This window comes from Nerophis ophidion, linkage group LG15, assembly GCF_033978795.1.
Source record: "Nerophis ophidion isolate RoL-2023_Sa linkage group LG15, RoL_Noph_v1.0, whole genome shotgun sequence".
In the NCBI taxonomy this organism is placed as follows: domain Eukaryota; kingdom Metazoa; phylum Chordata; class Actinopteri; order Syngnathiformes; family Syngnathidae; genus Nerophis; species Nerophis ophidion.
Genome location: NC_084625.1, coordinates 6,913,469 through 6,937,323, shown reverse-complemented (window position 1 = coordinate 6,937,323; position 23,855 = coordinate 6,913,469). Strand labels below are relative to the sequence as shown.

Below are 23,855 nucleotides of genomic sequence, written 5' to 3'. Positions count from 1 at the left end.
TAGCTCGACCAAAAAACAGCCGTCTCCTTTGATTAAAGCAGTTCACAGAAAATGTCGTAAAACAGTTCAAAGAAAAGATGCCTGGAGGGAGTAAGGCCCTGCTTCCTCTCCACGTTTTAGATCTCGGGTCAAGACAATATCTTTCTGTTGATTACAATACATCAAAGAAACAGAACACCTTCATGTTGCTTCCCATCCTACACAGTGGAGTTTGACAAGCCTTCTGTTTGGTAGGATCAAAGACAGCTTTTGTCCTCTCGCAGGGCGAGCTGAACTCAATGTAACACAAAGTTTTGTGATAACTTAGATACAATTATTCTGACAGTATCCTGTGTAGTGAAGCATGTGTAGTTAGTTATTCCTCGTCCTGCAGGGATGATACTAGTAAGAAACGTACTTTATTTGTTGCCATGGAGACAAGGATTAGTGATTTAGAAGTAGCTACAACACTGCAGACTGTGGATGAACGTTAGCTAGCTAGCCATATGTAGAGGCGGTATAGTACCCAATATGATGCATTAGTATGGCGGTACTATACTAGCACTGGTATATCGTACAACTCTACTACAAACATTTATTTTTAAGGGCAAGGAATTGTGCAGGAACATCCAATTTTTCAAACAAATATTCCAAACAACTAACAGTCTTTAAAGAGACAATGTAAATAAACATGCAGTGTAACACAAAAATGTTTAATGGATTTTTTTTTTTAGATTTTATTTGTAAAAAGCACTTTACATTGTGAAGTGAAGTGAATTATATTTATATAGCGCTTTTCTCTAATGACTCAAAGCGCTTTACATAGTGAAACCCAATATCTAAGTTGCATTTAAACCAGTGTGGGTGGCACTGAGAGCACGTGGGTAAAGTGTCTTGCCCAAGGACACAACGGCAGTGACTAGGATGGCGGAAGCGGGAATAGAACCTGCAACCCTCAAGTTGCTGGCACGGCCACTCTACCAACCGAGCTATACCGCCCCACATTGAGCAAACAACCTCAAGTTGCTACGGTGTATTATAATAATATAATAAGATAAATAAAAATTTAAATTACAACAGCCTAATAGCCAGAACTAGCACGCATAAATCTAAAAAAAGGCTTTTTTAAAAAGAAGGTTTTTTAAGCCTTTTTTTAAAAGCATCTACAGTCTGTGGTGCCCCCAGGTGGTCAGGGAGAGCGGCGGAGCAGAAAGCTCGGTCTCCCATTGTTCATAGCTTTGTCCTCGGAGGTTGGAGGAGAATAGCCTGTCCGGAGTGGACGTTTCGTGTGGAGGATTTGGGGTTGAGCAGTTCTTTGAGGTACAGGGGGGGGGGCATTACCATGGAGGCACTGACAATAGAACTAGACAATTGAACTTTTAACAATGTAAATATCTCATAAACTGATGTTTGGCTTCAAATAACTTTTCTGGGTGAGGAGTCTTGAGTGCAGACAAGTGACAGAAAACGGAGGGCTGGATCGAGGATGTATCGGCTAGCTTTTCAGTGGACTTGTATTTATCGACGGTTATGTTTGCTTTTTGGTGGTTTCCTTCTGCGTCGCCATGGAAGCACTCCAGACTAATGTTTCCTCAGATAATGCCGCACGTCACCACAATATTGTGAACACTTTAAAACCGCAATACCGATATCAGCACTCATCTTAGTACATTGTTTCATGTTGTCGTGTGCAGTGTTAAAACAAGGCTTGATCAAATGATACCACAACTCATACGTGTACTAATAACGGCAGCTGAATTGATTAACGTGGACCCCGACTTAAATAAGTTGAAAAACTTATTGGGGTGTTACCATTTAGTGGTCAATTGTACGGAATATGTACTGTACTGTGCAATCTACTAATAAAAGTCTCAATTTCAATCAGGTATTAGGTTGGTCCAAAATACACATTTTCAAAATAATGGTGATTCTTATTTTACAAAAAAATAAATATCTAATATTTTTCGCCCGGAAAATGGTGGAGTGCCATCTCCAGGTTGGGGAGGAGACCCTGCCCCAAGTGGAGGAGTTCAAGTACATGGGAGTCTTGTTTACGAGTGACGGACGTGTGGATGGTGGGATCGACAGGCGGATCGGTGCGGCGTCTTCAGTAATGCGGACGCTGTACCGATCCGTTGTGGTGAAGAAGGAGCTGAGCCGGAAGGCAAAGCTCTCAATTTACCGGTTGATCTACGTTCCCATCCTCACCTATGGTCATGAGCTTTGGGTCATGACCGAAAGGACAAGATCACGGGTGCAAGCGGCCCAAATGATTTCCTTTGTTAGAGATAGGGTGAGAAGCTCTGCCATCTGGGGGGAGCTCAAAGTAAAGCCGCTGCTCCTCCACATGGAGAGGAGCTAGATGAGGTGGTTCAGGCATCTGGTCAGGATGCCACCCGAACACCTGTTTAGGGCACATCCGACCGACAGGAGACCATGGAGAAGACCCAGGACACGTTGGGAAGTCTATGTCTCCCGGGTGGACAGGGAACGCCTCGGGATCCCCGGGAGGAGCTGGACGAAGTGGCTCGGCTGGTGTGCTGCGGCACAATGGTTGAAAAACACTGCAATAGAGGAAACCTATTTTGTATGTTTAGCTTCGTGTGTCTGTTAACGGGCTACAAAAGTAAACGTGTTGCTTGTATCGGAAAAAGTTTGGACGCTAACTGATATAATCTGTTTTTGCCGGTATCGCAGTGATATCAACTTCGGTTTGAGACATCCCCTTCTGAGTTAGATGGATGGATAGGTCTTTATTGTCATTGCACAAGTACAACGAAACTTTGTTTTCAGCACAAACCCGTTCAAGATTAGACAAAGAAACAGTGTACAGGGTTACAGAACAGGAACGCTGATGGGTCGCCACGAGTCGCCCCGTAAAAGATGGGGAAAAAGGTAAAAACGCCGGGGAAGGATGAGTAAAAAAAATACAATCTAGACTGGGATCCTAAGAGGGCCCAGTCTGGAGTGGGAAAAAAACTCCATATACATATTACAACGTACATCTCAAGATAGGGGAGGGAGTGCGGGGTCATGGTGTCAGGCCGCAGCTCTCAGGCGCTGACCATCCTTTCATCACCCCTGCGGGATTTGCGTCGAAGTCGTTGGGTTCCGGGGCGGGGAGTGTGTGAAGTGAAGTGAATTATATTTATATAGCGCTTTTTCTCTAGTGACTCAAAGCGCTTTACAAAGTGAAACCCAATAACTAAGTTACATTCAAACCAGTGTGGGTGGCACTGGGAGCAGGTGGGTAAAGTGTCTTGCCCAAGGACACAACAGCAGTGACTAGGTTGGCAGAAGCGGGAATCGAACCTGCAACCCTCAAGTTGCTGGCACGGCCACTCTACCAACCGAGCTAAACCGCCCCGTATGTGTGGCGTATTTTTTTTGGATGCATGTTTGTGTGTAAGCCTGCAGTGTGTCTCTGTTCCGCGGCCTTGATCTTGTGCAGTCGCTAGTCCAAAGTCACCAACAACAGGTGTGTGTTCATGAGAGACAAGAAGGGAGTTTGTTGTGTCTTCGCCGCACTGTCCTTCTGGAGAGTTAAGTTAAAGTTAAAGTAGTAATGATTGTCACACACACACACACACACTCACACACACACTAGGTGTGGTGAAATGTGTCCTCTACATTTGACTCATCCCCCTGTTCACTCCCTGGGAGGTGAGGGGAGCAGTGAGCAGCAGCGGTGGCCGCGCCCGGGAATCATTTTTGCTGATTTAACCCCCAATTGCAACCCTTGATGCTGAGTGGGAGGTAACGGCTCCCATTTTTATAGTCTTTGGTATGAAAAAAGAAGGTCAGTGGGAATTGTGTTACATTGAGCTTTGGGCACCGCCTGCATTGTCTGGTCATGTGAGCGCCCAGTGAGACCCCCATCCCTTTCTTGCTCCTCAGGAGACCTTCTTCAGCCGGTTCTTCTCCTCCTGGACCAGCCGCCCCTTCACCCCACCTGACCAGCATCCTCCACTAGCGCACACACCACATCCAGTAGAGTCCAAAGCGCTTCTAACCAAGGCCTTCTTCTTTATTTATTGATGGATTGGTTATTGACACATGTTGCATGTGAGAGCCTCAGGGGCCGGGGAGGGGAAGGTTCAGTTCTCTCATCAGCGCGAGATGAAAGCGTCCACATCTTTAATCGGCGTGCTACTCATACGTGTAAATACTGGACATATGACCGGGCGTTGGACAAAAAAAAAAAAAAAAATAGACAAACTGTGGCTCGTTAAGGTGCTCGTAGCTTCGTCTCCGCCCGGTGGCTCCTGGTAGTTTGGTAGCCTGTAGCTTTTGCCTCCTCCGCTGCTCGTCACCGGACGCTTTGCGGACCTGTCCGCGGGGGAGGGGCCATGTGATTGGTCAGCGGGGGGCCGGGAAGTGTATGTTGTGTTGTTGTGAGGCACCGACTGACCACGCTAGCTGCAGTGTGCACCGTTCTCCTTCCTTCCCACTAGTCTCCTCACCTGTGGAGAACACTCTGCTCGTCACCTCCGCGCTTCACCTTCTCACTCCAGGAAGTGGAAATCCTCAGCCGCATGGCAAAAGCCACAAAGATGTCCCACGAGGAAAGCAGGACTAAAATTTAACTCGTCCTGACACTCATAAGGGAGTCAAACATAAAGGACACTTCATGTCTTCTACTGTACTACTACTACTACTACTACTACTAGTACTACTACTACTATTACTATTAGTACCTGCCGCCTGGTTGAATATATCATTGTAAATGTAATGCATGGATTACCGCTGAAAATCACCAATAAACGTCATCAAAACCTCTTGTGGCTCACATTTTGGTATCAATCGGATACCAAGTCAACAAGTACAGGGCCAGTATCGCCGACATCGATACTGATACTGTACTTTTGGGGTTCCTAATTTTTTTTTTCATTGCTGCCCACAGAGGACCGCTTGTAGCAGTGAATATCCATCCATCCAGCCATCCATCCATTTTCTACTGCTTGTCCCGTTCAGGTTCACGGGGGTCGCTGGAGCCTAAACCAGCTGCATTCGGGCGGAAGGCGGAGTACACCCTGGACAAGTCGAGACAACATTCACACTCACATTCACACACTAGGGACCATTTTTCAGTGTTGCCAATCAACTTATCCCCAGGTGCATGTCTTTGGAGGTGGGAGGAGCCTATCCCCAGGTGCATGTCTTTGGAGGTGGGAGGAGCCTATCCCCAGGTGCATGTCTTTGGAGGTGGGAGGAGCCTATCCCCAGGTGTATGTCTTTGGAGGTGGGAGTAGCCTATCCCCAGGTGCATGTCTTTGGAGGTGGGAGGAGCCTATCCCCAGGTGCATGTCTTTGGAGGTGGGAGGAGCCTATCCCCAGGTGCATGTCTTTGGAGGTGGGAGGAGCCTATCCCCAGGTGCATGTCTTTGGAGGCGGGAGGAGCCTATCCCCAGGTGCATGCCTTTGGAGGTGGGAGGAGCCTATCCCCAGGTGCATGTCTTTGGAGGTGGGAGGAGCCTATCCCCAGGTGCATGTCTTTGGAGGCGGGAGGAAGCCGGAGTACCCGGAGGGAACCCACGCAGTCACGGGGAGAACATGCAAACTCCACACAGAAAGATCCCGAGCGCGGGATCGAACCCAGGACCTTCGTATTGTGAGGCAGGCGCACTGGCCCTTCTTCCACCGTGCTGCCACAGTGAATGTAAGAATGTAAAAGTATAATCGCCTCATTATTTTATTGCCTACGCATTTGGTTATTTGATTTTTCTACGTACAAATTGACCGATAACTTGCTTTGAAATCGTAAGTCAAGGTGACATTTAAGTCCATCCATCCATCCATTTTCTACGGATCGCAGGGGGCGCTGGTGCCTATCTCAGCTACAATCGAGTGGAAGGCGGCGTACACCCTGGACAAGTCGCCAACTCATCGCAGGTGACATTTAAGTATTTATTGTAATTTTTACAAACTATCATACGGTATATAATAATTAGGGGTGCTAAAAAAAATTGTTGTTTTTTTAACACATTCGAATACAGATTTTTTTGGGTAGTTTTCAAAAATTATTATTATTATTTTTTGACGATTTAATTAAAAAAACATTTTTTTAGGCCATCTCTATGCTTACTTTGTACACGTAGGTTAGCAACTAGAAGGAGGTTGTGTAACTGGTAAACTGTTTTGTGAAGGTGTTGTTATTTTTATACCAAATAATGCATTGCAAAAATCAGTTTGAATCAAGAATCGTGTTGAATCGAGTATCGGTCATGATTCAAATCCTCACTCCCAAGAATCGGAATGGAATGGCCAGGTGCCCAAAGATTTACACCGAACACTAAAAAATGTTGGGTTAAAAAAAGAACCCAATTTTAACCCAACTGCTGGTTCAGAAAAGGACAAACACCTTATTTAAGTTATTTTAACTCAAAGTTGTGGGTTATGTTTTTCTACCCAACTTTTGCGTTGAATTTCTATACCAAAAAGTTGAGTTATGATAACTCAATGTTGAGTTATTCCCAACTAAACTATTGGGTTGAATTATTTAACCCAAAAGTTACGCTAACTCAATGTAGATTGGGGTTTGTTTTCCCAGAATGCAAAGGAAGGTGACGGTACGTGGCGTGGAGGTAAATACATGATTTTAATCTTAACTCAAAAGCTACAAGCAAAAGACACTCACAGTGGAGGCACAAAACTTAACACAGGGAGCAAAACTAATATACTAACATAAACTACGAACATAAAACAAACAACACGTACTGTGACCTGAGCAAAGCAGCATGAACAATGAACATCAGTACAAACTATGGCATGGACAGAGCAAAAACAAAAGTGATGACATCAGAACGACCAACAGAAAATGACAGGCTTAAATAGTGACATGATTAGCAACAGGTGCGTGAATTCAAACAAATGAGGCAGGTGAAACTAATGAGTTGTCATGGAAACTAAAACCAGGGTGCACAAAAACAGGAACTAATGGAGTCAAAAACTGTTAGGATGTCGCATGGCTGCAGTTGTGTGACCCCGTGGATGCAGGAGTCCAGGAGAGAATTGAGTGAAGGTAAAATAATTTAATACTCATAAGAAACAAATAAACAGAAAGCAGTCTTGCTTAGTAACATTTCCAAACATAGACTTATCCTCGAGCACTGAGGAGTGAAACATAAGTAGGCACACGTTTGATTGACAGCAGGTGTGAACCGCTGGCAATCAACAAAAAGAGAAAAACAACAGTGCTCCGTGAATTAAACAGGAAATAACAAAATAAGAGCACTGAACAGGAAGTAAATACAAAAACACAAAAAACCAACAGAACTGAAATGACGGATTGTCACAAAAAACAAACAAAACATAACTAAACAGAACATAATAACTATTGGGTTGATTTTATTCAACACAAGCTGAGTTATGCTCACTACAATAGTTGGGTTATTCCAACCCAACTATTGGGTTTTGCAATTTAGCGCTCCTTGACTTAATAGTTGGTTAAAAATGAGACATTTTACTGCTTGTTTGTCCTACTCCTTCCAAACTACTAATCAAAATAATTTTAATTCCACTAAAATATACTCAAAAGCAAGATATGAGTACCCTTTTCTTTCCCAAGAATTGGCCATAGTAGTTTGACACAGCATGCTGTAATATTTTCATGTACATAAGATGTGTCATTGTAAATAATGTCATGAGATTAATCCTTAATAAAAAGTTCAAGTTAAAGTAACAATGATTGTCACACACACACGAGGTGTGGCGAAATTATTCTCTGTATTCGACCCATCACCCTTGTTCACCCCCTGGGAGGTGAGGGGGAGCAGTGAGCAGCAGCAGTGCCACGCCCGGGAATCATTTTTGGTGATTTAACCCCCAATTCCAACCCTTGATGCTGAGTGCCAAGCAGGGAAGTAATGGCTCCCATTTTTATAGTCTTTGGTATGACTCGGCCGGGGTTTGAACTCACAACCTACCGATCGATAGGCCACTGAGTAGATAATACGACTAATAAAGTTGATCAAATTAATAATTGATAGAGATAATAAAATTCCCGTCAAGAGAAAAGTACATTTTTAATTGAAAAAAGCCTTTCACCCAAAAATGTGTTACTTGTTGAAAAAAACATTTCAAAATTCAACCCAACACTCGCAACTCATAAATTGGGTTATCAAAAATAACCCAGCATTTTTAAGTGTGCAATAACAATTTTGTACACATATTACAGTTTAAAACATGACATTTCATGTCTACATGCATTCATGTTTTTCTGTCAAAACAATGAAAACATTTAGTAAGAAGTATGAAGTATCCTCATTTTTCCCGGGCTTTCGCGGGCCACTTTAAAGGATGTGTTGGGCTTTTTTTTCCCCCAAACTTTTTTTTTTTTTTTTTTTTTTACCAAGTACCACCTTAATAACCAACATTTAAATACAGGCCTAAGTATTTATAAACAAGGATGAGGTTTTATCTATCAAAGTATGTGTGATATTTTTGGCACAATATATTAATCATGTGTTCCTCTGGCCTACCACTAGATGGAGCCCGCGTAGCGCAGTTTGAGAATCACTGTTTTAAAGTATGATATTTACTTTAATCACATCAAAACAGTAATCCCAGAACCCGTTGGTGGACACCAGCAGTGAGGGATGCCGTCAAGCTGAAGAAGGAGTCCTATCGGGTTGTTTTGGCTCATAGGACTCCGGAGGCAGTGGACGGGTACCGACGGGCCAAGCGGTGTGCAGCTTTAGCGGTCGCGGAGGCAAAAACTCGGACATGGGAAGAGTTCGGGGAAGCCATGGAAAACGACTTCCGGACGGCTTCGAAGCGATTCTGGACCATCATACGGCGCCTCAGGAAGGGGAAGCAGTGCACTATCAACACCGTGTATGGTGCGGATGGTGTTCTGCTGACTTCGACTGCGGATGTTGTGGATCGGTGGAGGGAATACTTCGAAGACCTCCTCAATCCCACCAACACGTCTTTCTTTGAGGAAGCGGTGCCTGGGGAATCTGTAGTGGACTCTCCTATTTCTGGGGCTGAGGTCGCTGAGGTAGTTAAAAAGCTCCTCGGCGGCAAGGCCCCGGGGGTGGATGAGATCCGCCCGGAGTTCCTTAAGGCTCTGGATGCTGTGGGGCTGTCTTGGTTGACAAGACTCTGCAGCATCGCGTGGACATCGGGGGCGGTACCTCTGGATTGGCAGACCGGGGTGGTGGTCCCTCTCTTTAAGAAGGGGGACCGGAGGGTGTGTTCCAACTATCGTGGGATCACACTCCTCAGCCTTCCCGGTAAGGTTTATTCAGGTGTACTGGAGAGGAGGCTTCACCGGATAGTCGAACCTCGGATTCAGGAGGAACAGTGTGGTTTTCGTCCTGGTCGTGGAACTGTGGACCAGCTCTATACTCTCGGCAGGGTTCTTGAGGGTGCATGGGAGTTTGCCCAACCAGTCTACATGTGCTTTGTGGACTTGGAGAAGGCATTCGACCGTGTCCCTCGGGAAGTCCTGTGGGGAGTGCTCAGAGAGTATGGGGTATCGGACTGTCTTATTGTGGCGGTCCGTTCCCTGTACGATCAGTGTCAGAGCTTGGTCCGCATTGCTGGCAGTAAGTCGGACACGTTTCCAGTGAAGGTTGGACTCCGCCAAGGCTGTCCTTTGTCACCGATTCTGTTCATAACTTTTATGGACAGAATTTCTAGGCGCAGTCAAGGCGTTGAGGGGTTCCGGTTTGGTGGCCACGGGATTAGGTCTCTGCTTTTTGCAGATGATGTAGTCTTGATGGCTTCATCTGGCCGGGATCTTCAGCTCTCACTGGATCGGTTCGCAGCCGAGTGTGAAGCGACTGGAATGAGAATCAGCACCTCCAAGTCCGAGTCCATGGTTCTCGCCCGGAAAAGGGTGGAGTGCCATCTCCGGGTTGGGGAGGAGACCCTGCCCCAAGTGGAGGAGTTCAAGTACCTAGGAGTCTTGTTCACGAGTGGGGGAAGAGTGGATCGTGAGATCGACAGGCGGATCGGTGCGGCGTCTTCAGTAATGCGGACGTTGTATCGATCCGTTGTGGTGAAGAAGGAGCTGAGCCGGAAGGCAAAGCTCTCAATTTACCGGTCGATCTACGTTCCCATCCTCACCTATGGTCATGAGCTTTGGGTCATGACCGAAAGGATAAGATCACGGGTACAAGCGGCCGAAATGAGTTTCCTCCGCCGGGTGGCGGGGCTCTCCCTTAGAGATAGGGTGAGAAGCTCTGCCATCCGGGAGGAGCTCAACGTAAAGCCGCTGCTCCTCCACATCGAGAGGAGCCAGATGAGGTGGTTCGGGCATCTGGTCAGGATGCCACCCGAACGCCTCCCTAGGGATGTGTTTAGGGCACGTCCAGCTGGTAGGAGGCCACGGGGAAGACCCAGGAACCGTTGGAAAGACTATGTCTCCCGGCTGGCCTGGGAACGCCTCGGGATCCCCCGGGAAGAGCTAGACGAAGTGGCTGGAGATAGGGAAGTCTGGGCTTCCCTGCTTAGGCTGCTGCCCCCGCGACCCGACCTCGGATAAGCGGAAGATGATGGATGGATGGATGGATGGACATCAAAACAGGACAACGATTGTAAGTTAAAAAGAACAACATTCTATAAACAAAACAAATATGTTAAACAAAATACACATTCTGTAAAATAACTAAAAAACTATGGATCTCGTGGTATCGGTCCAGTATAGATATCGATACTACCGATATTTGGATTGATCTGCTCACCCACTGGGGTCAGATTAGCGTCTCCAGTTTTATTGTGTCTGCGGGTGAAAATAAAATGTCGGTAAGAAGAAAGAAACAATATATGCTGAGTATGACTTGTTTTTCAAAATAAAATGCTGCTCCAGGTAATTTAAAAAATCCAATAAGTAAAACTGGAGGGGAAAAAAAAAACGCTCAATATGTTGTTTAACTGCAAAAGTGACTATTTTCATGTCAGTACTTCCACCCTCACGTGACTGTTTGGAAAACCGATACGGATACCAATATTTTTTCGGGAATTAAATATAAAGATAAGCATTTAATAAAATCCTTTGTTTTTGTTCTTTTTTATCCTACAAAGCTTTACTTATGCAAGTAAACATGGAAAATAACTGAAAAGTTACGATCGTATCACGCTAGTATCGGCCCGATATTGATATCGCTTTTGGTTTCGATGCTACCGATATTTGAATTGCTCTACTTCCCCACTTGGGTCAGATTAATGTCTTACTGTATTTGGGGGTGAAAAAAAACATCTTAAACACGCAAGTGTGGATATTGGCAAGAGGAAATAAACAATATATGCTGAGTATGACCTTTTTTCAAAATAAAATGCTCCAGTTTAGTTAAAAAAAATCCAATAAGTAAAACTGGAGAAAAAACACGCTCAATATGTTGTGTAACTGTAAAAGTGACTTTTTATATCTGTACCTCCCTCCATCACGTGGCTGTTTGGAAAACCGATACGGGTACCAATATTTTTGGAAGAAAATATGAACAAAAGCATTTAATAAAATCCCTTTTTTTAACCCCACAAAGCTTTACTTATGCAAATAAACATGGAAAATAACTGTAAAGTTACTATCTTGTCACGCTAGTATCGGTCAATATCAATATTTTTTTAAGATAATATGAACAAAAGCATTTCATAAAATCGTTTGGGGATCATTTGTATTTTACTTATGCCAATAAACATGGAAAATAACTTAAAGTTACGATTTTATCAATCTCGTATCGGTCCAATATTGACATCGGTTTTGTTATCGATGCTACCGATATTTGGATTGTTCTTACACACCCACTCGGGTCAGGTTAGTGTCTTACTGTACCTGGGGGTGGGCGGGCAAGAACAAAAAAACAATATATTCTGAGTATTACTTTTTTTTCAAAATAAAATGCTGCTCCTTCCTGGTAAATACATAAAAAAATCCAGTAAGTAAAACCGATACGGATACCAACATTTTTTGAAGAAAATATGAACAAAAACATTTAATAAAATCATTTTTTTAACCCCACAAAGCTTTACTTATGCCAATAAACATGGAAAATAACTGAAAAGTTACATCATATCACGCTAGTATCGGTCTGATATTTTTATCGTTTTTGGTATCGATGCTACCGATATTTAGATTGCTCTACTCACCCACTCGGGTCAGGTTAATGTCTTACTGTACTTTGGTGGGGGGGGGGGGGGGGAGCAAATAAACAATATATGCTGAGTATGACTTTTTTTTCAAAAAAAAATGCTGCTCTTTCCTGGTAAATTAAAAAAATCCAATATGTAAAACCGATACGGATACAAATATTTTTCTAGGAAAATATAAATAGAAGCATTTAATAAAATCCTTTTTCAACCCAACAAAGCTTCACTAATGCAAATTAACATGGAAAATAACTGAAAAGTTACGATTTTATCACGGTAGTATCGGTCCGATATTGATATCGCTTTTGGTATCGATGCTACTGATATGTGGATTGCTCTACTCACCCACTTGGATCAGATTAGTGTTTTACTGTACTGGGTGGGCAAGAGAAAAGAAACAATATATGCTGAGTATGACTTTTTTTCAAAATAAAATGCTGCTCCTTACTGGTAAATTAAACAATCCAATAAGTAAAAGCGATACGGTTGCCATTTTTTTGGGAAGAAAATATGAACAAAAGCATTTAATAAAATCCTTTGTGTTTTTTTTTTTTTTTTTACCCCACAAAGTTTTACTCATGCCAATAAACGTAGAAAATAACTGAAAACTTACAATCTTATCACACTAGTATCGGTCCGATTTTGATATCACTTTTGCTACCGATAATTGGATTGCTCTACTCACCCACTTTGGTCAGATTAGTGTCTCTTACTGTACTGGGGGGCAAGAGCAAAGAAACAATATGCTGAGTATGACTTTTTTTCAAAATAAAATTTTGCTCCTTCCTGGTAAAAAAAATTAAAATCCAGTAAGTAAAATCCGATACGGATACCAATATTTTTGCAAGAAAATATGAACAAAAACATTCAATAAAGTCCCTTTTTTTTAACCCCACAAAGCTTTATTTATGAAAATAAACATGGAAAATAACTGAAAAGTTACGATCTTATCACTCTTGTATCGGTCCGATATTGATATCGCTTTTGGTATCGATGCAACCGATATTTGGATTGCTCTACTCACCCATTCGGGTCAGATTAGTGCCTTACTGTACCTGGGGGGAAAGAACAAAGAAACAATACATGCTGAGTGTGACTTTTTTTTTAATATAAAAATTGCTGTTCCTTCCTGGTGAATAAATAAAAATCAAATACGTAAAACCGATACAGATACCAATATTTTTTGAAGATAATATGAACTAAAGCATTTAATAAAATCTGTTGGGGTTTATTTGTTTTTTACTTATGCAAATAAACATTGAAAATAACGGAAAAGTTACAATCTTATAACTCTAGTATCGGTCCGATATTGATATCGGTTTTGGTATCAATGCAACCGATATTTGGATTGCTCTACTCACCCACTCGGGTCAGATTAGTGTTTTACTGTACGTGGGGGTGCAAGAACAAAGAAACAATATATGCTGAGTGTGACTTTTTTTTCAAAATAAAATGCTGCTCCTTCCTGGTAAATTAAAAAAAAAAATCCAATAAGTAAAACCGATACGGATACCAATATTTTTTTGAAGTTATTATGAACAAAAGCATTGAATAAAATCCTTTGGGTTTTTATTTGTTTTTTACTTATGCAAATAAACATTGAAAATAACGGAAAAGTTACAATCTTATAACTCTAGTATCGTTCCGATATTGATATCAGTTTTGGTATCAATGCAACCGATATTTGGATTGCTCTACTCACCCACTCGGGTCAGATTAGTGTTTTACTGTACTTGGAGGTGCAAGAACAAAGAAACAATATATGCTGAGTATGACTTTTTTTTCAAAATAAAATGCTGCTCCTTCCTGGTAAATTAAAAAAAAAAAATCCAGTAAGTAAAACCGATACGGATACCAATATTTTTTGGAAGGTATTATGAACAAAAGCAATTAATAAAATCCTTTGGGTTTTTATTTGTTTTTTACTTATGCAAATAAACATTGAAAATAACGGAAAAGTTACAATCTTATAACTCTAGTATCGGTCCAATATTGATATCGGTTTTGGTATCAATGCAACCGATATTTGGATTGCTCTACTCACCCACTCGGGTCAGATTAGTGTTTTACTGTACTTGGGGGTGCAAGAACAAAGAAACAATATATGCTGAGAATGACTTTTTTTTCAAAATAAAACGCTGCTCCTTCCTGGTAAATAAAAAAAAAAAAATCCAGTAAGTAAAACCGATACGGATACCAATATTTTTTTGAAGGTATTATGAACAAAAGCATTTAATAAAATCCTTTGGGTTTTTATTTGTTTTTTACTTATGCAAATAAACATTGAAAATAACGGAAAAGTTACAATCTTATAACTCTAGTATCGGTCCGATATTGATATCGGTTTTGGTATCAATGCAACCGATATTTGGATTGCTCTACTCACCCACTCGGGTCAGATTAGTGTCTTACTGTACTGGGGGTGCAAGAACAAAGAAACAATATATGCTGAGTATGTCTTTTAATTCAAAATAAAATGCTGCTCCTTCCTGGTAAATTAAAAAAAAATCCAATGAGTAAAACCGATACGGATACCAATATATTTTTTTTAAAGAAAATATGAAGAAAAGCTTTTAATAAAATCATTTTTACCCCACAAAGTTTTACTTATGCCAATAAACATGGAAAACAACTGAAAACTTACGATTTTATCACGCTGGTATCGGTCCAATACATTTGACACCGAAGCTGTCACTTGTTTGAATGACGTCACCACCGGAAGTGGCTAGTTAGCTCGCTAGCCAGCGTCAAGCGCGCAGTCGGCCATTTTCTTCGCTGCGTAGCGATATAAGCATCAATTTTGGCTGTAAATGTTCTGCGTCTGTCAATAAATAGGGATATTAACTCAGCGTATTTAGTGTGATATTTGTGTGTGTGTAACTATATATATATATCTCGTTACTTGAGCAGCGTGCGCTACATTACGCTGCCTGGAAGACGCAGGTAAGATGCTAGTTAGCATTGTTAGCTTCTGAAATAACACGCTTTTGTAGTTGCGTTGTCATTGGTAGTTTTCTTCAAGACAATATTCATTTAGTTTATAACTTCGTGAAATGTGCTGGGGAAAAAGGTTATTGTTGCGTTAATGCTAACGTTAGCTCCAATGACAGTATCGTGTATATATATATATATTGATGCTAACTAGTCATGACAAGGAGATAGGAATGGATGTGTCTTTGTAACATTTCACCTCTTTTTTTTTTATCTTAGATGAAATGTCCAGACCAAGGTCTTCGTCCCCACAAAGCAGGTGAGTACACTGACCACTAGGGCTGCCCTTTTATTCATATCGCGATATCATTAGGCCATGTCACGATACACAATATATATCTCGATATTTTGCTTAGCCTTGAATGAACACTTGAGGCATATAATCACAGCAGTATGGTGATTATCCATCCATTTTCTACCGCTTATTCCCTTTGGGTTTGCCGGGGGCGCTGGTGCCTATCTTTCTTTCTTTTCTTTCTTAGTTTATTTCCAACATGAACACATTTACATACAATACAGACAATTTAAAGGCCTACTGAAATGAGATTTTCTTATTTAAACAGGGATAGCAGGTCCATTCTATGTGTCATACTTCATCATTTCGCGATTTTGCCATATTTTTGCTGAAAGGATTTAGTAGAGAACATCCACGATAAAGTTTGCAACTTTTGGTCGCTAATAAAAAAGCCCTGCCTGTAGGGCTGGGCGATGTTGCCTTTTTTTAATACCGCGATATTTTTAGGCCATATCGCGATGTACGATATATATTACAATATTTTGCCTTAGCCTTGAATGAACACTTGATGCGAGGAAAGTGTAATGGCCGCGTGAGAACGTCTACTCGAATATTACGATATAGTCATTTTCTATATCGCACAGAGACAAACCCGCGATATATGTCGATGTATCGCCCAGCACTACTTGCCTGTACCGGAAGTAGCAGACGACGTGCGCGTGACGTCACTGGTTGTAGGGCTCCTCACACCCTCACATTGTTTACAATCATAGCCACCAGCAGCTAGAGCGATTAAGACCAAGAAAGCGACAATTTCCCCATTAATTTGAGCGAGGATGAAAGATTTGTGGATGAGGATAGTGAGAGTGAAGGACTAAAAAAAAACAAAGGCGATTGCAGTGAGAGCCGTTAGACACCTTTACTAGGATAATTGTGGAAAATTTACCAAAAGTGTATCCATTAAACAGTTATTAAGCAGTGGACCGCTATTAAGCAGTGGCACAAACATTCATGTCATTTCAAAACAGAGTGTGCAAGATTGTCGGAGACATTTTAAAACAAGCTATGAGTGCACTTTTGTGCATGATTTCACTAAGATGACATATCAAAACAACACTAAATTAAAGTGCACTTTTTGTACAGAACACCACTACAATATTTAATAACAAATAAAGTGCACTTTTGTGCGTGATGTCCCACAAAGATATTTCAATAACTATCAAATAAAAATGAGCTGCATAATAGGAAATCAAATAGTGTATGTCCTTCACAATGTGGTAGTTCACTACGTACGTTATCTCTTCTGCTTTTTTTTTTTTTATACGGTGTTGATCTGTAAATGGAAGGCGCCAGGCTCAATTGGGTCAGTGCTGGTTGATTTGGCATTTCGTTGGGTCTGGCACCGTCCTGAGATGTTGAATTACGGAGTTTAAAGCTCTTCATTTTCTAGCGAGTGACTTTTCAAATGCTGGTAAATATTAGTAGTGCTGCCACTGTTTGTAGCAACGCTTTTATATTAAGGTTGTCTGTTCAACATCTTCCCGCTTGAAGCCAAACCACCGCCAGACGATGGACTCCGTTCTGTTTTTCTTCGGAATTCATTGTTCTTCCTCCATTTGTTACCAGATTCGCACCCTCTCTCTTTCTCTCGTATTACCACTCGCACCACCTGCCACTGCGAACGTTATCCAAGCCTCTACCTCTGCACGGCGAGGGCATATGACATTACATGAGCGACAGTATGTAACAAGGTGCGCTTGTTTTATCTCTGTGAGGAGAGACAAGGAAGAGTGAGAAAAGCCTGTAGTGTAATGTTTGCAGGTAAAATCAACTGTGTGAGAACGTATACTCAAATACTCATGAAATAGTCCTTTTCTACATCGCACAGAGACAAACCCGCGATATATTGAGTACATCCACTATATCGCCCAGCCCTTCTGACCACCTACCTGACGTCAATTGACATGTTTGACAATTGTGCTAATGTGCGCTTTTCCCATATTTCCTCTCCAGGAGGCTACCATGGAGCGGCCGAGGACCTTACAAACCCTTTGCAGTACACAATATGAGTCGATCCGACTCTAGTCCCACGCCCAGAGATGAAAATCACTGGTTCCGTGACGGCATGATGCCGGAAGACCTAAGAAGAGGCTCCCCTTCTTCGCTGGATCACTTTTGGCGTCACCAGGATCAAGATGGGTGTTACGGTCGGAGGGCATCTCCTCGCAATACGATGAGCCGCCATGCCCCGGGTTATTTTTCCCAGCGTGATCAAGGATCAAGTGCAGAAAGACAAAGAAAAGGCTTCAGAGAAGATATGCAAGATTTTAATAAGAGGGAGTGGTCACCATCTTCCCCTTCGAGGTTCCAGAAAGAGCGCATAGCCCCGAATTCACGTTTGGATCACTCACCAACAAAGGCAGGCTGGAGGCGGGATGAACGGGGGCAGGGCGATGGGCGGTTCAGAGACGCCAGTCCCAACTTGAGGTCGGATGAGCAAAGAGGAAGCAGAAGAGAGAAGCACATTGAGGGCTCGTACAGAAGCAGACCAAGAGAGGATCTGCACCAAGAGAGGAGCCCCCCCTGGAAGAAGCCAAGAAAAGACATGGACCCCCAGCATCACAGCGGGTAAATCTGAAGCTAACCACGAAGAACCGGACTTCTTCGCTTTGTGCTCTTTCATCAAACTTGTCATCTTCTTTTCCTGTCCTTACAAAAAAATGTTAATCTGATTTCATGAATACAAGCGCTAATGTGTCGCCTCCTCTTGCTGTCGCAGGTTCAAGCGGGACAACAAGGACTTTGGCGAACGTCGCAACTTACCCGCATTTGAAGGAGTCCACAGAGGGGGTCCTCCTCTTACAGATGCTCACAGATCAGGACCACAGACCTTTGATTACGATCACAACAGTTCAGGCAACTGGAGGTCACCCAGACGGGAGCATATGGACCACGGAGACCATGGCTTTAACCTGCACAGACAGTCTGGTCCATCTAGCTCCTCGCAGGAGCGATTCAGGACCTCAAATAACAAGCCTGATGTCCGGGAAGATTCCAGAAGACGCCCCTTTGCAGATAATTCGAGGGACGACTATGAGCGCAAGAGGAGCCCACCGCCACAAGAGTGGGGAAAAGTCACCGGAGTTTCCAGACAAGATGGTCAAAGAGGGAGAGGTGGTCCTCGTCATGCGAGAGGTAGGCTCAGCCACAACCAGGGAAGAAACTTCGGACCCCACAAGTACCGGCAGAACTTTCAGCCGTCTTCTCGGGGATTCCACGGTGCTGCTCGTGAGGAGAAGAGAGCCGGATTCAGACCCCAAAAGGAAGCTCATTACACAAATGCAGTGGAAGAGGAGGAGCAAAGCTGGAGTGAAGAAGACGGCCACCTTGGGCAGAACAGGCCTGCGAGTCTGAAACCCCTTTTGCAGAGGGACTCACCAGTAATGGCGCGGAAGTTGCCGGGTAACGAGCGGGAGGAGAAGAAGCTCAAAAACATGACTGTGGTAACAGAGGAGACGCTAACCATTAAAGTGGACATGAGCCGGCCGGCGCACACAAGGTAACGTATTTAGTTTCAATTCAACTTTTCTTGTTCTCCATAAAAAAGAACGCAGGAATTGGAAAGGGAAGAGTTAGCGAATGATGTGGCGTCAGCAATGAAACATTGCGAGGACAGGATGTGGCAAGACTGGAACGCTTAGCACCTGTACGTACGTCTGTCTCATGATTGAATCACACCAAGTGATGGAACACACGGAGGCTTCCTATTGCCAACACAGATCACCGAGACATGGTACTGCATTCAAGGCAATTCCACACGTTTGAGGAACTGCATTCGAGGAGGAATCCTGCACCAGAACGTTGCTTGCCCTAGAGCCACCTGGATGACCTGAGGCTGAAGAGGATATGGACTCACATGGAAGGTGAGGAAGAAGAAGTTACATTGTCTTTTATAGGAGGAGTCAAAAAATCTCCAAGGGGTAAGTAAACATTCACGGAACACCAGGAGCCGCTGAAGAAGGCGTGGGAATTGTCAAAGGAATGTTGCAATGCACTTTTACTCAACAGTAAGGTCCATAATGTGCAGCATTTTGCTTGGAATGATCAACTGAGCAGGATGAAGGTGCTCTAATATGACGCCTTTGACTGACTGGAAACCACCTTATCAGTGACAGGTGGTGCTGGAAGTGTCTTGTTCATGTCATTTCACAAAGGAAGTTGAGCAAGGCCGTTATGGAGGTGGAGCTTCATCTTAAAGGAACAGTACACAGTAATAGGATAGGATATACTTTTTTTTTTTGGTCCCAAAACGGAGAGATTGTGTGATTGGAGTGCAGATACACAAAGTCCACAAAAACAAAATAACACATGAAACAAGAGGGAATCATAAAAGAGCATAGACCTGAAGCAACCAGCTGCCTTTGCTGCAGCGCCATTTCTTCAAACAGCTTCAAAAGTAAATCACAACAAATGAGCAATAAGTAATACAAATTGCGCATATAGGATTGCACAATGCGTAGACAAACAACCAACCGTTTCACCCCCACACACTGTCCATCACGTGGCCTTTGCGGTGCCATCGTGTGCTGGGCTGGGTCCCGCACTGCCAGAGACAGGAACAGAACCAACAAAGCCGCCAGGAGAGCTGATTCCATCCCAGGCTGCCCACTAGCTCTCGGCCAATGTTTGGTCTGCGCGGATGAGTGAGAAACCGTCCTGGGGGACCGAAGTGTCCGATACGCGCTCAGTGAAGCCCATCCATCCTGACGCTCAACGATAGCTCTGCAGAGAAATGTTCTTTCGGTCTCTCCACGGGGACTCCGGTGTGACGCAGAGCCAGGAGCAGGTCTCCAGTGCAAACATGGCCATGACCAAAGGGTTCCCTTGAGGAAGATCCAAAAGTTTGCCAAAAAGTACCGCAGGAATCAGGAAAGTGCCACCCTCTTGTCGCGCAGTCCCTAAGGGGCCCGAGCCAGAAGGCGCATTAAAACGAGAGAAACTTCAAAAACACAAAAAGAGGTTACACAAGAGCACGGAGCTCCTGCAACCATCAGCCCCTACAGCGATGCCATCTTCAAAAAAATGTACTCAAGGGCCTTCTGTGGACACACTGATCTCTGGTTTAAAGTCAGACAATTCTTGCAAGACATCATGCGAAGGCCATCAGCATGGAAGTGTCTTCGGAGCACGTGAGGAGAACCAGGATGAAACATTTTTTTCACATGTCCGTTATTGATTGGACCACCAAGATTACTCTTTCACAGGTCAGAGGACACTCTGAAAGTCTGCATGAAGCATATGAAGATGTAACGGGGCTGGGTTAAAGGTCACTCAGAAGAAGAGCATCTCCTGCTGAACCACCTTTCTTTTCCTTATGCACCCTGAATAAAAAAACAAGGAAGAATGCTGCGTTCCATTTACCTCTGAAGTTGGAAGCTGGGAATGACGTCACAGCCGAGTTGTGACCGTCCCTGTTACGAGTTCGGAAATCAAGATGGCCGTATTCAAGAAAGCTGCTATTGCGTTTGCGTTGTCTGAACATGAAAATATTCACTCCTCCTGCAACCTTCGAATGCGATGGATGAAGAGGAAACAAACGCTATTGCTAGCGACGTAGGAGGTATAAATCACATGAAAAAATGTAGTTTACACTGCTTTATATAAAGTGCTAATAATGGGTATTATAGAACATGTATTGTTGTTTACGATCTGAGCAGCCATCTTTGAAGCCAACCTGCACCTCGTTGGTGAAAGTGCTCCGACTTTCCAAGTTGGAAATTCGACCATGGCCTTTTATTTTGAAACTTCCGACTGGGAACTCAGAATTTCCGACTTCCCAGCACAGATGGAACGCACCAGAAGAGGCGGGACAAGAGGAAGTGACATCACAGCAATTCAAGATAAAGTTGTCGCTTGAGAGCGGAAAATGTTGCTCGGGATCCTGACTTTGCGCCACCACGTACCTCCAAGGATGTTCTGTTTGAAGCGTCTGATGGAATGAAACCTCCCAGTGTGAAAGTAAAGGTGGAAGTTGTTGAACATCAGAAATCTGGGCAGGGAGTGCCATCAAGCTGCCAAGAAGCAAAATGGTGGAAAACCAGAGGCGAGCTTGCGACGACGAGATGTGTGCTTATGTCGTTAAACGAGAAGAACAAGAAGTATGAAAGAACCTTTGTTATAAACGTACGTGTGTTAAAGTTAAAGTACCAATGATTGTCACACACACACTAGGTGTGGTGAAATTTGTCCTTTGCATTTGACCCATCCCCTTATTCACCCCCTGGGAGGTGAGGAGAGCAGTGGGCAGCAGCGGTGCCGCGCCCGGGAATCATTTGTGCTAATTCAACCCCCAATTCCAACCCTTGATGCTGAGTGCCAAGCAGGGAAGCAATGGGTCCCATTTTAATAGTCTTTGGTATGACTCGGCCGTGGTTTGAACTCCCAACCTACCGATCTCAGGGCGGACACTCTAACCACTAGGCCACTGAGTGTGTGGGTAAGCTTGGAGCACTTGGGTCACGAGGTTGTGACTTTGGTCAAGTAAGTCGGTTAAGTTTTTTCTTTTACGTCTCCAGACAACAGTTTTTTTTTTTTTTTCACAACCCAGTGCGGTGAACCGCCTTCAAAATCTTTTCTTAGAAGTTAGAGTTTGAAAACGCCGTCATGCTTCCCCCCCCTCCCCCCTTCCTCCCCCCCTTCAGCAGCAGCACGCAGTGTTACTCCGCAGACCACCAGCTCTCGCTAGACCTGGTCAACGTGGGCCGTCAGCGTCTGGACTTCCTAGCCTCCTCGGCGGAGTCGTCCGAGAGCCGCCAGGAGGGCGTCGGCGGCGTGAAGACAGCGACGTTCGCGCAAGAAGTCATCACGCTGGTGCACCATGTCAAAGGTAAGCGCGGGTCTCGTGTCGCAGCTTTACGTCGCGTGAGCGGGAGTCCCCATCCACTTCCTTCTGTGTTTCCCGCAGAGCTCTACTTCAAAGGCCAAGGGATCACGCTGAACAAACGCTTCTCCGCGCCCCAAAAAGCCCCACCCGTCCATAGCGAAGACGAGGCGAAAATGACGTTGGACAAGAGGTTTACATCCAAACAGTACGCTGCCGACCGTCACGTCTGCCTACTTTTTGTGATTACACCACTTTGACTGTCAGCTGTCCTCTTTCTGCAGCTTCAACCCGAAAGATCTTCAGGACAACAACTTTTCCCAGGTAAGCGAGCGTCCTCCTGTCTTCCCTGACTCGTGTAGACATTACGCCGCCGTGTTTCCAGCCCGCGTACGCCCCCCAGGGTGACCTGAGATACGACCTGGAGCGCCGGCGGCAAGAGCGTGTGGACGGCGTGACCATAACGATACCGGGAAGCGGCCACCAAGGCGAGGCCAGCACGGTTCAGTTCGGCGGCGAGGACGTGATGTTTGCAGAAGTGCAGGACTTTGGATGGGACGCCAACTGGGTAAGTCTGAAAACAGACTGGCTGTCACATGGTCCACCAACCTTTGACCTGTCTTTAGGGTTCCAGGAGAGGCGCACCTCACAGAATGAACTCCGGCCCGCCTCAAAGGTTTAAGAACCTTCGGCCTACGCAGGGCCAGAACCACTCCAACCACGCAGGTAATTAAATACTCAAACAATCAACACATTAAAGCAGTGGTCCCCAAACTTATTGACTAGGGGGCCGCATTGGTTTAAAATAATCGAGCCGGGGGCCAGGATATATATATCAGGGTTTCCCACACATTAATTTATTTGTGGCGGCCCGCCACGAAAGAATTACGGCCGCCACAAATAATAAAAAAAAATATATATATATATATATAAATATATGTATATATATTTATTTTTCTTCCCGGCTTTTGACTCGCTCGACCGCTCATAAAAGCAATGGGAGCTTGTAGTTACATATTATATAAATACGTAAATGTTATATAAATACGTATATAAATATGTACATAAAGTTTTGTAATTATATTCCAACTCCGCGTTCTTCTTGGTCATCGCCGCCGCCGCTGCCACCCATCTGCCCCCGACCGACCCCCCGCCGCCCGACCACACCACCACAAATAGATGCCTGACCTGTGGGAAACACTGTATGTATACATATATATATATATATATATATATATATATATATATATATATATATATATATATATATACATATACATACATACATACATAATACATATTCTTCGCCCACTAATTCACTTAATTGACTGAAAACTTGACATCAAGTGCGCACTCCATCGATGGAAAAATGCATTTTCAGACTATTTTATTTGACTGAGCGGCTAGGAGACAGAGTAACAAGCAGTAGAAAATGAATTAGAAAGGACAGATTTAAAAAACATAATCCAATATAATTGTTTATATATTTTTTTAAACTTGGGACTTCCCACGGGACTGTAGTTTGGACGCTTGTGAGCTGTATTCGGCCCGTGGGCCGTAGTTTGGGAACCCCTGCATTAAAGTCTACAGTTAACACCTATACTCAATTTAGTGTTAGGCTCCCACAGTTGCCCGTTTACAAAAACAAATAACTCCGGTTTTAGCAAAGGAATTTAT

The 23,855-nt window shown here is 43.7% G+C and overlaps 2 protein-coding genes across 10 annotated transcripts in view; both read left to right on the top strand.

Annotated features, from left to right (window-relative positions):
* map7d2b (MAP7 domain containing 2b) overlaps positions 1-4,756 on the top strand; it is a 49,221-nt gene extending 44,465 nt beyond the window's left edge. For all 4 annotated transcript variants that reach the window (XM_061921349.1, XM_061921346.1, XM_061921347.1 and 1 more), the window contains one exon: positions 3,877-4,756. The gene's annotated coding sequence lies outside the window, so the exon portion shown is untranslated. The remainder of the gene's footprint in view (positions 1-3,876) is intronic.
* A 2,134-nt stretch (positions 4,757-6,890) lies between these two features.
* zgc:112982 (uncharacterized protein LOC503771 homolog) overlaps positions 6,891-23,855 on the top strand; it is a 21,156-nt gene continuing 4,191 nt past the window's right edge. For 2 of the 6 annotated variants that reach the window (XM_061921343.1, XM_061921341.1), the window contains exons 1-9: positions 6,894-7,000; positions 15,283-15,322; positions 17,312-17,926; positions 18,078-18,857; positions 22,000-22,184; positions 22,263-22,386; positions 22,463-22,502; positions 22,564-22,746; positions 22,805-22,904. In XM_061921343.1, coding sequence (XP_061777327.1) covers positions 6,916-7,000; positions 15,283-15,322; positions 17,312-17,926; positions 18,078-18,857; positions 22,000-22,184; positions 22,263-22,386; positions 22,463-22,502; positions 22,564-22,746; positions 22,805-22,904 — 2,152 coding nt within the window. In that variant the 5' untranslated portion in view covers positions 6,894-6,915. Of the gene's footprint in view, positions 7,001-14,793; positions 15,016-15,282; positions 15,323-17,311; positions 17,927-18,077; positions 18,858-21,999; positions 22,185-22,262; positions 22,387-22,462; positions 22,503-22,563; positions 22,747-22,804; positions 22,905-23,855 lie in introns of those variants that run through there. The other 4 variants (XM_061921344.1, XR_009809766.1, XM_061921342.1 and 1 more) reach the window with 4 other exon arrangements.